This window comes from Hakea prostrata, chromosome 10 (genome assembly GCF_041222555.1).
Source record: "Hakea prostrata isolate BN-2017 chromosome 10, UWA_Hpros_2, whole genome shotgun sequence".
Taxonomy (NCBI): Eukaryota; Viridiplantae; Streptophyta; class Magnoliopsida; order Proteales; family Proteaceae; genus Hakea; species Hakea prostrata.
This window is the reverse complement of record NC_142609.1, coordinates 40,367,905-40,384,420: the sequence shown is the minus strand read 5'-3', so window position 1 is coordinate 40,384,420 and position 16,516 is coordinate 40,367,905. Positions and strand designations below refer to the sequence as shown.

Here is a 16,516-nt window from a genome sequence, read left to right as displayed (position 1 = left end):
GTAGATGGTTTGCATCATGGGATCATGGTGCAACTGGCTCAATTGGTGGTGACTGTTTAAATGGGTGAACCATTAAACCGTGATTTGGGGGAGTGAAACTTGAATGGAGCAGCATTAAATGCTGCCTGTCAGCTGTCGAGATTTTGATTTTGATAGTTGGCACTTGGCGGCACGGGTGCCGCTCATTAAAGCTGAACCGGATTTGGGGACCTCATGTTGCTCCTCTGACCGTTTGTCTTTGCTTACGCGCCAAAACCTAAGCCGCAAAGAAACCAGCGTAAGAGAGTTGGTTACCTCATCTCAGGCTGTCTGAGAACCCGAAGGGCGACGAAGAAGACCAGATCGTCTACCTACGTTCGACAGTGTAGCATGGAGACCTTACTCTCTTCTTCAGTGCTTGCATTTGGAAGCTTGAAAAACCATCCCTTTTCACAGATACCATCAAATCGTAACCCTTCTTCACCAAGCACCCTTAATGGCAACAGGAGTAAGCTTTTGGTTGCAACCCGCAAGCTTCAATCCAGGGTTCGGGTCACTGCAACTGGTGACTTCGCTGCCGCCGCCATAGATACGTCTCATGTGGAGCTCAGCTGGGAAATTATTGTTGGAACTATAGGTTTCTCAAATTTCCATCTCTATCTTCTTCGTTTGATTTTCTTTTTGTTCTGTTTCGTCATAATTGACTTACCTTTCCTCATCTGATTGAAAATTTTCAGCTGGAGTTACTCCTTTTGTGGTTGCAGGAATTGAGTTCAGCAAACGAATTGTAAGTTCTTATTGGGTTTGTTTTGCTGCTCATTTCTAGTTCATACCTATTAAAAGATAAACTGTAGATGGTAAGCCGATGAGATGCTCACTTGGATTAGGTTCTAGATAGGAACATTGGTAAGACTTTTCTTGTTAAGAAGCTGGATTTGGTAAGACTGATTGGAAACTGAAAGGGGGAAAAAAGAAAGAGAGAGAAGAAAATCTTGATGGACATTGAGAACACAGAGTATACCTGCCGTTGCATTATAAAAGGATTCAAAAACAAATTCATGGAAACAAGCTTGAAATAAAGCCTTGAAATTCGTTAGGATACATTTGTGGGATGCATTCTATTCACCTATAGTTTTCCAAGAAGACAAAGATACTGGTGACTCTCGGAACTTTCTTATTTCCCTTCTTCAAAAACATGTACTACAAAACAAGCTATCAAATAAAATGAAAAGGCATCCTAGATTGAATTTAATTGCCAATATGATCAAATGGCAATAGCCTACAATTTCACCTACAACTGGACGTTGCTGGAATTTTTCCAGGGTAAGAAACTTTAAGGACCACCTTGGAAGATGATCCTCTTTTTGGTTATCAGCCTTGACAGAATGCCATGCTTGTGCTTTGTGTTGAATACACTCTTTTTGAAATAATGCATGGAATTATATAAGTTGAAATTAAGGCAAGCTTGGTTCATATGAGTTGTCCAATGTGCTGCAAATGGACCAATAACATACTGCTAAGATAGCTGAGTTGGAGCTTAGCAACAAATGGATAAAAATCTGGGATTTAGTTTTGGAATGTTTGAGGACTTAGATGTCAGGATATTCTTAACATGATGAAGCTTCGCCTGTTGATTTTCTAATTTTGGTTGCCATAGTTTTTCTTGTTTAAGTTGGTAGAATGGTTTTGATGTAAACAAGAGCCATTGACATTGCATGTTATTTTTTGGATTTTACTGTAGATAGCACAGAGAAGATGTCAGGTTTGTGGAGGTTCTGGACTTGTTTTGAGAGACAAATACTACTTCCGCTGCCCTGGCTGTGGTAGTTTACAGAAATCCTTTCCTTAATTCATCCCAAGTTCTAGCACCCCAAAGCTAGATAATGTTTGCACCCTTCTCCATCTTTTCCCTTGATTGACCAGCACTCCTGTTATGCTTAACTGTTACCCAGGTGGATTTCTCCCATGGCAGTCATGGAGAAGATTCTTTTCAGGTTAAATGCCTCCTACTGTTGCCCACCAAATGGTGGGAAGGCTGGGACTGCTCTGCTCAAGGTCAGTAATCAATCTTTAGCTTGTCACAAACTCAGATTAACTCCAATCGAACTTTACCGTGTGCTAATTGATCTTCTATGATACTTCATATACTGGCATAGATGAGAATCATGCTTTCCTTTTAAATTAGTAACAACAGGGCAATAGATTTTCAACAAGAATCATATGCAGTACACAGATTTTGGATGATCCAGAAATTCGTTGCGACAGAGCTACGCTGTCACATGGAAGAAAATTCATGTAATAATATATGTGCTATTTTACTGTGGTAGTTCCCTGATAGATGGTACAAGGAAAGCCCCTTTTTTAACAAGAAGAATTTGTGAAGCTAAACCTGCTTGGAGAATACAATACAGGTGGGAAGAATGATTCCTAATATTTTTTATGAAACCTTCATCATCTTGTAAGTTTCAGCGTGCTCATACTGTGTTGGTTTTTCAAAACTGCCTATAGAAAAATGCAAAATAGATTGTCAGGTGTTCTTGAATGTACAATTCTTGGGGGATCCTGACTTGATAGTTGACTCCTTTTATAACATTCATCTTTTATTATTTAAACTAAATGTACAGTAACCAATTCTACTGAAGTAACTCCTGCACCAGGATATCGTGAAAACTATTATACAGTGAATAGCTGAATAGGGAGGAAGAAAGAAGAGAGGAGTTCTTAAATGATCCTTCTTTATACTATATTAAACTTCTTCTCAACCCATTTATCTACTTGTATTTTTGGTTCAAGCTCATGATCTTTTTGGAAGCCTGATTCTGGAGAGTCATTTAATTTCACGAGTTCCTATTCTCTCCCTTAGACACATCTGTTTGTGTTGATAGACACAGAAATCTGTAGCCCTTCTGTTGCTGGCTGCCATTAAAGTTCACAGAAGTTATGTAGAAGTTTATGCTGCTGGCTGTTGGCTTTGTAGTTATGGAGGACACAACTTTAGGGGGGGGGGGTTCAAAGTTGACCAGTTTATGGGTAAGCTTCAAAAGCAAAGGATTTCATGAATTTGAAGGCTATAATCTTTTGAGAATTAAAGGTTTTGGATTGAACTTGCCAAACTTCTTTAAAAAAATTGTGCATTGTGTATCAAACATTTGTACAGGTGAACGTATCAATTAAATTAACACAGGGTTGGGTAGGGCTGTGCCGGCTTGGCCCTGGGGCTTTACTCAAACGCTATCCAATCTTGTCAAGGCTAATCATTTTGCAATCGACATCTGCCCTTCGGGTTGGAAGAGTTGAGTCAGGTTTAGGCGGGTTTGGACTGGTTCGGGCCAACTGGGTTTTATTGACAGTCCCTACTGTAAATTTGGCAATGGCCAACCCAGAAAAGGCTGGGCTGTATTTTTGAACCTCAAGAGCCTGTTCAGGTTGAGATTTTCAAGTGTTGTGCTAGACCCATAGCTGGGTGAAGCCTAGCTTGGGCCTCTGGGCGTGGTTGAGATATCTCAGGCTTAGATGGGGCCAGGTGGGTATTGGGCTGAACTAAGAGAAGGCCCAGTGCAACCTATTTGACAGTCCAATCCATGTTGATGCCCCCTCACCATACTCTCCTGGCAGCAATGTCAAAAAAACCTTTTGCCGTTCTTTACAAATTCAGAACAGAACCAGAAATATCCTACGCATTTGGTAATGTTTCCGTTTTGAAAAATTAGTTCTTATGCAAAATTATTTTTTAATGTTTCTGTGCTAAAAAACTGTTCTTTGCTTGGAAATGGGGGTTTGATAAGTCCGTTTTGAAAATATTTTCAAAACACTATTAGAATAAGTTGGTGTTTGATAAACTCATTCTAAAGTTTTAATGGAGAACACTATTATTTCTGTTTCTATTCTTTGATAAAAATATCTTCTTGATGTTTTTCTGACCATTTTGCCTTTGAAGAATAGAAGACTGTTTTAACAAATGCTTTTTAAAGAAAAAATTAACACAAAAAACGTTTTCAAAAGCCATTATTATCAAATGCGGCTATCAAGTTAGACTTTTACCATGAAGAGTATAACCATTTAATAAACGTGAGAATAATTTGAAATCACATCACAGTGGGGAAGTAGTTTCATGGCAGAAGGTAAACTTGTGATAGAAAACACTCTGTTTCATGGTCTTCCTCAAAAACCTCAAAATCAAAGTATTTGGAGACTTTTTAAGTGTTTTAATCAACAGTCAAAGTTGTCTCTGAAACTAAATTCTTCCATGGTGGACACAGTGACACCAAACCACATGACTCCAAGCAAACTTCTTGGGAGTCCAATTTGTTGCAGAAGCGAATCCAAGAAACACCTAACTGGGCCCAAGAAGCTTTTTTCAATCCCCAATAGTTTGTCTAAGGTAGGTGAGACAAGAAGGAGTTTGACCCACCTGTACCTACCAGTGGCAGAACCACGCGGATGTGCAGGTCCCATTTTGTCACCAAGGGTCTGATCCATGGGCCCATTTCAGCATCTATCAGGGGTTGGTCTGTACTAATTTGAAGAAGTAGATGACAAAAAGTAGAAAGAAAAGATAGGTAGGGGTTTCAACTTTCAAGTAAACTTTCCCAAACCCACGTTCATGGCTAGAGGGCATGAACATCAAAAGTCAAGGTAGCATCTATTGTTTCTGGTTTGTCATTCTTTTGGCATTACTGCGTCTAGAAATTAGAGACATAGATTGAGACTGACATTTACTGAACCTTGGCCTTTCATATTCCAAAAGATTAAAAGTTGATGCTGTTGGCTTTTCCACGGAAGAAAATGGAATAAGATTGATGCTGCCTGCTGATTTACTAATATGGGTGTTTGGCTGGGTGATTTTGCTTTATGGTGAGACATTATGGGTCCGTGGATCGAGATCTCCAAAGATTTCTGTAAAAACTTTGATCTCGATTATTAAGAAATGAACGGTTGAGATTGAAATCTCGACTGAAATGCATGATCCGACAGCCTAAAATCTCGTCATATGGTTCTATGGAACATTATAAAGTCTCATTGGAAACTAAAGGTTACACTCAAATTATTTGGTTGATTATCAATTATAATGATACGTTTGCTTCAGTTGCTAAACATGTTAATGATTGAATTCTTTTTACAGGTGTTGTAGTACATGATTGGCTCCTTGCATTAATTAGACATGAAAAATGTGAAAGTGGAGCTATGATTTAACATCAAGGGGGATTAAGTACTATTATTTTACATAAAACACACTGACTTTTTTGCCTACTATCTTTACCTTTAAAAATTTTCTTCAATCAAGGGGACCAAATACTAATATTTCACACATTGAAAAAGAGTTTAGATGAGAAATTTCATAAAATCAAGAAGGGAGGGGGGGGATTTAAAAATTTGGGGTGTTGCTAATATTTGAAAGATGGAAAGAAACTCAAAAGGAAACAAAAGAAATGCAAAAGAGAAGGAAAATTTGCAAAAAATTTCAGGGGATCATGGCCCCATGGCCCTGGGGGTTCAATGCTTTCTTATGTGGGGGTTTTTCTGAAGAAGTTTACATGACTCGTAGATATTTTCGTAAAAGGGAAAAACATTGTTTGCAAATTGCATAAATATTTTTAAGGGGAAGAAGTTCTCGGAATTATCCATTGCCTTACTCTTGGTTTCACTTAATGTCTCAATCACAGGTTCATTACTCCTTATTTGTTCTTCACCACAATGATGCTTCTATATTCATCATTGCATATGTGGACAATATTATCAGTAGCTACCAGTATTGCTTCATTTTGAAAGGTAAAGACTTGGATACGCACCAAATTTCATATTAAAGACATTAGGTCCCTTAACAATTTTCTTGGCCTCAAAGTTTTATTATGCTCCCCAATGGTGCTTTGTTCCATGCATACTTGATATTCTTAATGGCAGTGGCTTAATTGGCACTTGATCAGCAAAATTCTCTATGGAATAGAATGTGAAGATTTCTAACCCCATGGATGTTATTCTATTAGACTCTTGACGCTGAGTTGGTTGCCTCATTAATCTCACGATGACACACCAAGACATTGTACTTTTTGTTTTTTGGAGTAGAACATACCAAGACCTTGTACACTATCAACATTATAAGTCAATTTAAACACAAACCAAGTCAACCACATATAGAGGCCTATCGTTTATTGCAATAGCTTAAGCTACCCCTAATTAAAGGATTCTTGTTCCTACTATAAATAATCTCCAATTGACTACACTCTGGCAAACTGAGTGGGCAAGCTATTGCTAGGCATTGCAATCGTTCTTGGTTCTAGTTCAATTCTTTAGAAGACAAAGAAAAAGACAACTGTATCTTTTTTTTTTAATATTCACATGACAACTGCTACTTGTTAAAGGGTGAACTCGATGCCGAAGACTTTCATACAAGCAAAGTCCAGAAGGACAATTTTCTTATATCCCTAACAATTTTTGCTTAGAGATTGTTCTGTTGTCGTGACCTCTCGAGATACAACTGTAGTCCCTTGACCTTTTTTGCTTAGAGATTGTTTTGTTGTCATGATTTCTTGAGATACAACTGTAGTCCCTTGACCTTTTTGTCAAAGCCTGCCCCTGTATTCAATGCAACTAATAGAACTAAAACAAAATTCAACATTAGAATTTTGTTTCCATGGATAACTGAGAACCTTTCTTTCTACTTTCATATTTTTGAGGTTTGAGTAAAACTAAAAGTACCATGAAGTGTATAGGTTTTCACATTAAGCAAGGTTAATGTGTACAATCTTACTCGTAATTCTGGAACAACTAGTGTTGAAATTTAAACTTGTCTTCAAACATTAATAAATAAACACTTGACTAATGCAGCAAACACAATAAATATGATGGATGGAGCACAACTACCCTTTGTGCTTCAGCTCTTATTGAACCCTAATTTGTGGGGCAGATGATGATTCTCCCCTGGATGTTTATTCACAAGCACGAGGAACATATATGTCTCAAAGATGATCTCCTGAAAGAGTACACGCAGCCAGACAACCATTATACATTTGTCAACATTCTTGTTTCCCATGCTTCATCTTTCCCACTTACCCATCCCTTGATTCATGGATTCTCACCATCTCTCTTTTCAATTCAGCGAAACAAGTTACGAAGCGTGGCTTCTGGTTCCCTGAAGTGGATATCTCTTCCAGGGCCTTGAAAAGATAAGCAACGATGGAGAATAATGAGATGAGACGTTAAAGATTTATCTTTTCTGTTTGCTCAGTTACTTCAACGTGAAAACATGGATTCCAACACAAATTTGAGTGGGGGAGAGTGTTTCCTTCCTTACACTTACAAGATTGAAAAGAACCGAAAAGAAACAAGACACAAAATTTTGCTGTCCCCCTTCTTTTCTGGTTCCAAGCTCCGACCATGGCCATTATAATAATACTAATAATAACACGTGCATTATTCTTGACACGTGTCACTCTGTAATTAATATAATAATAATAATAATAAATTTGTTTTTTCTTTCAGCCTAGCATGGAAGAACTCATAACCTAGCATTAGCTATACAGGAAAAAACTTGGACTTAAATCCTCTTTAGTCTTACTGTCTCTAGTCTTTATAGAAGAAGCTGTCACTATTATGCCAGAAATACATCAATGAAATGCATAAATGAAACTTTATCTCTTCGAAGAAATTATTACATTCTTTTTTTGGTAATCTAACTATTACATATTAACCTCTTTATATATTTTGTTTCTATTAAATATTACTCAAGTTCTTCCTCTAAAAAGTTACATTTTTTTAAGTAACATTGAAAGAGATTTTTACCTACTTTGAAACTTCTATTGATGGCAATATCTAACAAACTACGTATTCTTAGTGTTACAAAATTTTCAAGGATGACTTAAATCTTTGCTTTGCTGGCTGGAAGTCAACGTAAAAGATGGTCTCAGCACTGACAATATACTTTCAGTTTCAAGTGCTACTTGAATCCGCCATATGCTTAAAATGTTTTTTATGTATTTTAAGATTTTTCTATTTATAGATATGCTTTCTGACACAATGATGCACGATAGCCTCCTATGTAGAGACAGTAAATCTATACATGTATCTGAGTTTTTAAGTATAATTTCTTTTATAAATTCTTACCTACTTTGAAACTTCTATTGATGGCAATATCCAACAAACTACGTTTTCTTAGTGTTACAAAATTTTCAAGGATGACTTAAATCTTTGCTTTGTTGGCTGAAGTCAACGTAAAAGATGGTCTGCACTGACGATATACTTTCAGTTTCAAGTGCTACCTAAATCCACCATATGCTTAAAATGCTTTTCATGTATTTTAAGAATTTTCTATTTATATATAAACTTTCTGACATAGTGATGCATGATAGCCTCCTATGTAGAGAGAGTAAATCCATACACGTATCTAAGTTTTCAAGTATAATTTTTCTTATAAAATGTTCCTTTCCGTTTTATTTTTAGTTTTTTTATGGGATGCTGATGAAAGACAAAGAGAATCTCTCAAAGTGCCTATCTAGTATATCTACCAAAAAAAGAAGAAAATATGCTTATCTAGTAACAGCTGACCTGTACTTAGCTTTTTTTTCCTTTCAGATAAGAAACCTGTTAGCATGTGCTTAGCTTCCTTTAATCTCTCTCTCACTGCAAGTCTTAGCCTTAATAACGTTATTATAAAAGCACCCTCTAATGGTGACGAAAGGACAGAAGCATGCCTAACAGATGATGACGAGGAAAGCCATTAGTTTCCGCGTAGCAAGACCAGGTGCCTCTCTCTCTCTCTCTCTCTCTCTCTCTACCCTTTGCAGAAGAACTACCATGGTCAATGTCCCCTTTGGCGGCCATACCCTTGTTCCTTCCTTCGGATAAAAACTCTTTTACTGAAGCTTCCTCTGATCCCAAGATAAAATCCCTAATACCCACCAACTCTTCTTGATCAAAGGATCAAACTGCATGAAGATTCTTCTTTCTTTTGACCCTTTTTGACAGTTCTTCACAAAATTCTCCTAACTCTCATTCCTAACTATAATCAAGTTAATAATGTCTCTCATAAGCATTTGGGTTTTAGCTAAAAGTTACCTTTTCATTCAGGTGTTTGCTTTATTACCTCAGAGAAGTGAAGATGTGAATTATATCATGTTCCTGCAACTTGTTTTATGGGTTTTTTTCTTGTGTTCTTTATTTTAATGTTTACGAGTAGAAAGAATTCGTGCGGTGGTTAGGAACTGGGTTTGTCTTAGTTTGACCGAGAATATTGATATGGGTTGAATTAATGTGTTTTTTTTTTTTTTCTTCTTCTTCAGAATGTTGAGGTCTTCGGTTATAAACAATTCCCGCTACCCTTTTTCTCACCTAAGAACGAATTCAGACTCTACAAGACCCTTACGTGGAGATAAACACCGACACCTAAGAGCCCTCCTTGAAGTAAAGGAGGTATGTTAAAGTCCCATTAGTTACTGATTTAATATTAACTGAATGAATAGAACTTCCTTTGTTGTTGATTTTTCCTTTATATATATCTGTGTTTGGCGATGTTCCTTAAAGGGAATTTCTCTGTTTCTGAGGACAGATAAAGATATCTCCTTCTTCCTCTTATTTCATGGAGTGGGTTCGTTTATCTGAAGATGCAGAGTTCTGACTAAGTTTTAATTGGGTTTGGATGTTTGAAGTTACAGATGGGTGGGTTCTAGTTACGTGCTAACATGTGGAATAAGCTAGTCACGGAATTTTTTTGAAAGGTCAGTTCGACTTTTTCTTTTCCACAAGCAGAGGTTGGTAGGAAATTCAGGAGTTCTAGTTGAAGCTCATTACTATCTGCTTCTTTTCTTTAATGAGAATTATGTGCACCTTCTTCTTTTCCAAATTTTCCTTGCTTCTTTTCTCTTTCTTTCTTTTGTCTTCTTCAACTGCAGGGGTGAGAATTGATAACTTCGTTTCTGAATTTTGAAATTAAATGTTTCATTAAGGGTTTGGAAGCTATGAGAAGTTGTAACTTCTCTGAGCTTTGTTTCTTCTTAAGAATTGGGTGACGGGTGCTTACACTTGGTCAAGCTGCTCATTTTCTTCCTAATGGCGCAAGTCATGGATTTATCAACGCTAGTTGAAATTGAGGATTCTTTCTGGTTTCTTCTCTGTTTTCTGTTCCACCCTCGTTTCCCTCACTTTTAGTTCGATTATCCTTCAAAATTAGTTCTGCTCGTTTGTTTTATATATATATGTCACAGGGCGTATTTTGCAATCAAGCCTCTCCTTCCCTTTCTATCACCCCCGCCCCAACTCTTTTTCCCTTCTAGCAGATGAAGTAATCTGCCCAGCTATTTGTGCACTCCTTTCACATGAGTTGGTCAATTCCGTTGCAGTAATGTCTTCTGAATTTCTCCTTGCTGGGTGAAAGTTCACTTCTATTTAAGAGTTGAAATGATCACATCTTGATGTTATTTGAGTTAGGTTTTGGGTTCTGCAGTCTGTTAGTTATGTGATCCGCGAACGTTGGTTTTTCATTTGAATTATTGTTTTCACCCCCCTGGCTGCTTTCCCTTGTTGCATATTTATCCGTTTGACTTAACAGTTGGTGGGTCAAATTCAGTGTTCATCCATTTGTTCTTTTTCAGCTTTGTATTTTTGTTAATCTTATTTATGATACTGAGATCCTATGACACATCAAGGTACTCAGTTACATATACATGTTCCTTTGGCGTGCTGTGTCTGATAGTGTATCCTTTGTTGGAGTCTGCCCTTAATTTGTCTGCTGACTTCTTAGTAATCCCTGGGAAGACAGCCAAGTCATGGGAACTTAGAGATTGCGTCATTAGAGTAGCTAGCACGAAGCTGGTGACTGCGTCGGCAGCATCGCGCAGCCTGGTGCCTTTTTTTCTATTGATGGACCGAATGATTCCTCTCGAATGGACTTCATCAGAGGATTAAGAGGCCTGGATGGGCAGACCTATTGCCCATGTTCATTACACCAAACAACCTTATACGAGTAAAGGCCCGATTGGGTCAGTCTTTTCCTTTTCACGGTCCATTTTGCTACCATACCTTTCCGAGCCCACCCACCGCCTCTTCTCGCATTGGCTACAATTTTTCTTTTGCTCTGGCTTTAGAATCATCTCATTCCTTGCCTGAACCAACCTTCCTAAGCAACCCAGGCATTTCGGGATTGCTTGCTGATGGCTGTTGGTCATGACTCATGACTACTACCAAAAAGTTCCAATGAAGATTCATATTTCACATGGAGGAGTGTGCATCTTTATGTTGGGTGTTCTTCTCGCATGCAACCCGGCGGCTTATGTACGACCTGTGGCCCGAGCCTCCTATGTGTTCAGAGTGGGCGGTGTGAACTCAAATGCTTACCACTAGTTGGATCCCAGTTACCTGAAGTGATTGTGGAAACATAAATTAGTTTTTGCCATAAACAAATATTTTTTAAGATTTATGGATACGAGACTGAAATAGGAGCTAAAGCAATCTTAAAATAATAATAATAAAATATAAAAAATCCCTTGATATTCTTTTGTAGTAAGATCCCATTTCAATCCCTACTATGAGTGAAATGGTTTTAGGTTGTTTATATAGTTATTGATGTGGATGTCTCTTCTACCAATGAGAATCTTCTTATGAAGGTTACTTAGATGTGTTTGGTTTTAATTTCTATATCCTAGAAGCCTGTGTGTTAGAGCTCCTTTACATCCACAAGAAGTAGAGAAGGAAAAGAAATGGGCTTTAGCAATGGTAAAACTTACTGAGAATTAATTAGGAGCAGTAAGATCATAGGATGGCACTGTCATGAAATAATTCCTTTAGTAGTTATTCTGTCACTTTGTCTTTAAGCTCTGACAATCCTGCCTACCAGAGAGTATCTTGTAATTACCACATGATTTCCCTATTTCTCTTGTAGTTGATTTTTTCCTCATTTTGGAATAAGAGAAGGCCGGGGGTTTGGACCATTAGGGTAGCATTGGTCAATTGGCCAGTCCATCGAAGTTTTCGATTCCCAGTCTTGAGAATTTTCCTTTTTCTTCCTTGGGCTTCTTTCAGCCTGATCTTTTTACTTAAAAGTGAAATAAACTTAAGAATGCGTACTATATTGTGCACCATACATCCTGAAACCATTTTTACTCGTTCTATCCAGACTACACCTCTTTTACTTCTAATTTTATCTTTTCTTCTCACAAACACACACACACACACACACAAAAATCAAACTAGGAGCACCATAATTAAAAATGATCTTAGATTCTTTTAATAAAGTACTTGTAGCCTTCAGATTTATTTCTGTTACATTGATTGACTGTCCTCATGTTTGTGTTCTCTCTTTACTCTTTTCTGAAAACAGAATTTCACCATTCATTCTTATCTTCATTGCAGATGATGCTGTGTCTTTAACTTGTTTGTTGGTGCAAGTACCACTGATGGAAATTGGCAAAGAACAAAGGAGCTGTTGACTTCAATATTAGTATCTCTGGTTGGAGATGATTAATTTGGTTATTTGTCAAGGACAGACTATGACTATCTGTCCTGGATCCATCAATCCAGAAAGGCATTAATAAGCCACTACCTTCTAATTGCTAACCATGATGAGTTCTCACTTAAAGTCAGATAATGACACTGCCAGAAACAACTATCATTATTACAATAGTTCCTCGGTGGATGGGCTGAGTCAGTGGGGAGATTATTCTTCAAGGCAAACTTCCCTTCCACATGGAAGTTCAGGCAAGTCAGAGATGTTGTACCATCTGGTGCAAGAGGATGATACCTATTGCCTGCCTCAGAATTTTCCTGTTAAGACTTCTTATAAACAGTATCGCACCCTGGAACCATCCTCAGCAACTGGGAGTTACAAGGTTCACAACTCCCCATCTACTCTCAGTTTCTCACCTAATGGAAGTCCTGTATCACAACAAGAATCTCATTCATACTGCTCAGTCCCATATCATTCCCCTGAAAACAACTATGGTTCTCCATTAAGTGGGTCCTGCATAACAGATGATGTCAATGACCTGAGACATAAGCTGAGAGAACTGGAAACAGTGATGCTGGGGCCTGATTCAGATATGGTGGACAGCTTTGATAGCAACCTTGATGGTGGAGCCCCAGAACCTCCTTCAGAGAAATGGAAACAAATGGTAGAGATGATCCCACGAGGGGACTTGAAAGAGGTGCTCATTGCCTGTGCCGAAGCTGTATCAGATAATGATATATTGACTGCAGAATGGTTGATTGCTGAGTTAAAGAAGATGGTGTCTGTTTCAGGAGAGCCAATCCAGCGGTTGGGAGCCTATATGTTAGAAGGGATTATTGCACGGTTGGCCCATTCAGGAAGTTCGATCTACAAGGCCTTGAGGTGCAGAGAGCCTGCTAGTGCTGAGCTCCTCTCATACATGCACGTCCTGTATGAGGTTTGCCCATACTTCAAGTTTGGATATATGTCTGCTAATGGTGCTATTGCAGAAGCCTTGAAGGATGAACACAGAATCCACATTATTGACTTCCAGATTGGACAAGGCAGCCAATGGATCACCCTTATCCAGGCTCTGGCAGCTCGCCCCATTGGGCCCCCACACATCCGTATAACTGCTATTGATGATTCTGTATCAGCCTATGCTCGAGGAGGAGGACTTCATATTGTGGGACAGAGACTCTCAAGGCTTGCCAAGACGTACAATGTTCCCTTTGAATTCTGTGCAGCAGCTATGTCTGGATGTCAGGTTGAGCTTGAAACCATTTCTGTTCATCCTGGGGAAGCTATAGCCGTAAATTTTGCATTCATGTTGCACCACATGCCAGATGAGAGTGTAGGCACTGAGAACCACCGAGACCGGCTACTCAGATTGGTGAAGAGCTTGTCACCTAAGGTGGTGACACTTGTGGAGCAAGAATCGAACACCAATACTGCTCCTTTCTTGCCACGTTTCCTTGAGACTCTAAATTATTATACAGCTATTTTCGAGTCGATTGATGCCACACTCCCTAGGGATCATAGGGAACGAATTCACATAGAGCAGCACTGCCTAGCACGTGATGTGGTGAACATCATAGCATGTGAAGGTTCTGAAAGAGTGGAACGTCATGAGGTTCTAGGGAAGTGGAGGTCACGGTTCACAATGGCTGGGTTCACTCCATATCCCTTGAGCTCATTGGTGAATGCTACCATAAAGTCCTTGCTGGAAAAATACAGTGAGAAATATACACTAGAGGAGAGAGATGGTGCTCTCCATCTTGGCTGGATGAACAGAGTTTTGGTTTCATCCTGTGCATGGAAATGAATATTGAACGGGATGTGATGTGCTCCTGCTTTAAAATGTATTTCTCAGGCCAGGTAAAACCTGTAAATTTTTGTTTCATTGTTTCTTAGTTACAAATATAGAAAGTGTTAGTGTCTAGTATATGGTAATCTATACTAGCTGTTCACGGAAAGCCATTTCCCAAAGTGACTACTTAATCTGAATATCTGGAATAGATCATCAGTTTTGGCATGGCATTTCAATAAGACTGTCTATTTGATGTCTTTGTTAGAGGATTCCCCCCCCCCGGATGCGCGGAGGACTCTGCTTGTGCGGAAGCCCTCGGCACCACATTTGTCGTTGATTACATTCCATGCCCTTACCCTCACCTGCACCCCAAGGCACACATATGTTAGCTCATAAGCTCATCAGGTACTGCTGGACTAGGCATGGTCTTACTCTTAAAATTCGGTCTAGAATTTTGAATGATATCAACATTGATGTGCATCATTACCTCACTGCCCTCTCTTTTACCTGGGCTTGGAATTTTTCTACTATTTACTAGTCTGGAATTGAGACATACGTTGGTAGTGATGCATGGTATATGAATGGAACTAACATGTATAACTCTTTAGATGCTGAGTTAGGTGTATTTTTAAGCTATTCAATGGCAGGGGAGTAACAGTAGTCTTGATGCACTCAATGAAGAAAAAGAGTCAACGCATCAGTTTCTGGGCTATCAACCAGATTTGCTCGGAGTTGTCTTCATGTTGGTAAAAAAGGTGCGGACTTTTTTTCATCGCTAAATTTAGTCCGTCACATAAGTACCAAGTGTCATTTCTCTGAAATAGGAATATGGTCCTGTGGAATATTTAACAGGCTGATGAAGCCAAGAGGACTATCATGCTGGAGAAGGCACCTTGCTAAGCTGGTAATCCAGCGAGATTTGTGCCCTTCTGCATTTACTGAGCATGGACCACTGACGCCCTACAAAGAATGATGTAGTGCACAACATTGCTGCTTCTGCAGGGACTGGAAGGGCCAAATGTATGCAGTCTCACCCCCTGCTTTGTTTTCTTTTCCAAGTTTTGCATCCGCAATCAACAGGTTATAGTCGTGCAACTTTACTGCTGCATCCATCCTGCCCACTGCCACCGAGTTATTGTTCATCCAAGAAAATATAGATAGAGGGGCAAGCTAACTGCCTGAGCCTCTCTTGCCATGATTAAACACATGTTATTTGCATCGGGTGAACCCACTTGGAAGTTCGATTCATTGGTAACAACCGAGTCATTGGCCGGTGAGGCCTGGCTAGGTTATCCAAGTAGATCACATAAACTGCAGGAAAAGATTGTCTTTAAGGGTTTTATAATAATATCTCTCTCCCATTGGGGATGCAATGTCTTTGCTTTATAAAATATCAGGTTCTCCGGAGGAGGGCTGTTCAGATAATATCTGATTGTCCCCTTTATAATAAGCCTTCAATTGATCACGGTGTTGTCTAAAACCTTTGCTGTCCCAGATGATCCTACTATTTCCTACTCAATGGTTGAAACAGTGTGCATAATGACAGTTTCTTAAGACCTTTGGTCCCTGCATCAAACATACAACCTCATTGTCTTCTGCTCATCTTCAGTTAAGTTCATGTAAACACCATTTTGGCTGGACCTGAGACTGTCCAATTAAACTGAACTGGAGAAACAGTCGTCATTGGGTTTAAACCCATTAATCTGGATCCAGATCAACCCCCTCAACTCAATCTGAACGAGTCCCATTAGCCCTGAAATTGGTATTTTCCGGGTGTCTTCAAGTTCAAGTTATTACCAAAAAAAAAAAGGGTGTCTTCAAGTTTTTCCGTATGGAATTGGAGGAGCTGTGCGATAGCGAATCAGCCAACTCAGATATTATTGAACCCTAAACAATCTTCCTTCCTTTTACTCTTTATTATTGTTATTTTTTTTTTTGGTGTTTTTTGTTTTCCGACAAGGAATAGGAGGAAGGATGTAGTTGAACGAACCTTGAATAAAGCCAGAATGCCTTCTAATTTTTATTCTTCTTATGTGTTTGCTTTGCAGTCTCCATATTCAATTATGGTAGAGCATTAACATATGGAGGACCTTTGAAGCAATGATAGAGAATTTTTCCAAAAACAAAGAAACAATGATATGGATTGGCATCGTACTCTCAGTGACAGTGATTTGTGCTTATTCAACATGTGATCTTGATTACTATAACCATTTAAAAGCCTGTGTGCGTAAAGGACAAGCAACTTTCCATATTAAATCCTAGAGCCCAATATGTGAGGTTGGATGAACTGCAAGTTGATATCCTGTTCTGAACTG

General features: G+C 38.8%; 2 protein-coding genes across 7 annotated transcripts; both read left to right on the top strand.

Annotated features, from left to right (window-relative positions):
• Positions 1-262: 262 nt before the first annotated feature.
• On the top strand, positions 263-2,960 carry LOC149002940 (uncharacterized). Of its 3 annotated transcripts, none has more exons than XR_016170104.1 (5): positions 263-616; positions 717-766; positions 1,721-1,802; positions 1,932-2,034; positions 2,165-2,960. XR_016170104.1 is itself a non-coding variant. In XM_089136122.1 (4 exons), the coding sequence occupies exons 1-4, from the start codon at positions 370-372 to the stop codon at positions 1,976-1,978; spliced, it is 426 nt and encodes a 141-aa protein (XP_088992248.1). In that variant the 5' UTR covers positions 263-369; the 3' UTR covers positions 1,979-2,960. The 3 variants fall into 3 exon arrangements, 1 of the variants encoding a protein (XP_088992248.1); XR_016170103.1 differs by having other exon boundaries at positions 2,136-2,960; XM_089136122.1 differs by having other exon boundaries at positions 1,932-2,960.
• Positions 2,961-8,664: 5,704 nt separating this feature from the next.
• Positions 8,665-16,483, top strand: LOC149002939 (scarecrow-like protein 21). Of its 4 annotated transcripts, XM_089138930.1 has the most exons (6): positions 8,665-8,716; positions 9,255-9,384; positions 9,627-9,689; positions 12,319-14,956; positions 15,054-15,221; positions 16,250-16,483. In XM_089138930.1, the coding sequence occupies exon 4, from the start codon at positions 12,525-12,527 to the stop codon at positions 14,214-14,216; it is 1,692 nt and encodes a 563-aa protein (XP_088995056.1). In that variant the 5' UTR covers positions 8,665-8,716; positions 9,255-9,384; positions 9,627-9,689; positions 12,319-12,524; the 3' UTR covers positions 14,217-14,956; positions 15,054-15,221; positions 16,250-16,483. The 4 variants fall into 4 exon arrangements, with proteins under 4 accessions (XP_088995056.1, XP_088995058.1, XP_088995057.1 ...); XM_089138932.1 differs by lacking the exon at positions 9,627-9,689; XM_089138931.1 differs by lacking the exons at positions 8,665-8,716; positions 9,255-9,384 and having other exon boundaries at positions 9,427-9,689; positions 12,319-14,269; positions 14,810-14,956.
• The last annotated feature ends 33 nt before the right edge of the window (positions 16,484-16,516 follow it).

Bases quoted from the DNA above. Each gene is read 5' to 3' on its own strand.
- LOC149002940 (XM_089136122.1), top strand. From the start codon at position 370: ATGGAGACCTTACTCTCTTCTTCAGTGCTTGCATTTGGAAGCTTGAAA. The intron at 617-716 runs GTTTCTCAAATT...GAAAATTTTCAG, and splicing joins AATTATTGTTGGAACTATAG to CTGGAGTTACTCCTTTTGTG. The intron at 767-1,720 runs GTAAGTTCTTAT...ATTTTACTGTAG, and splicing joins TTGAGTTCAGCAAACGAATT to ATAGCACAGAGAAGATGTCA.
- LOC149002939 (XM_089138932.1), top strand. From the start codon at position 12,525: ATGATGAGTTCTCACTTAAAGTCAGATAATGACACTGCCAGAAACAAC.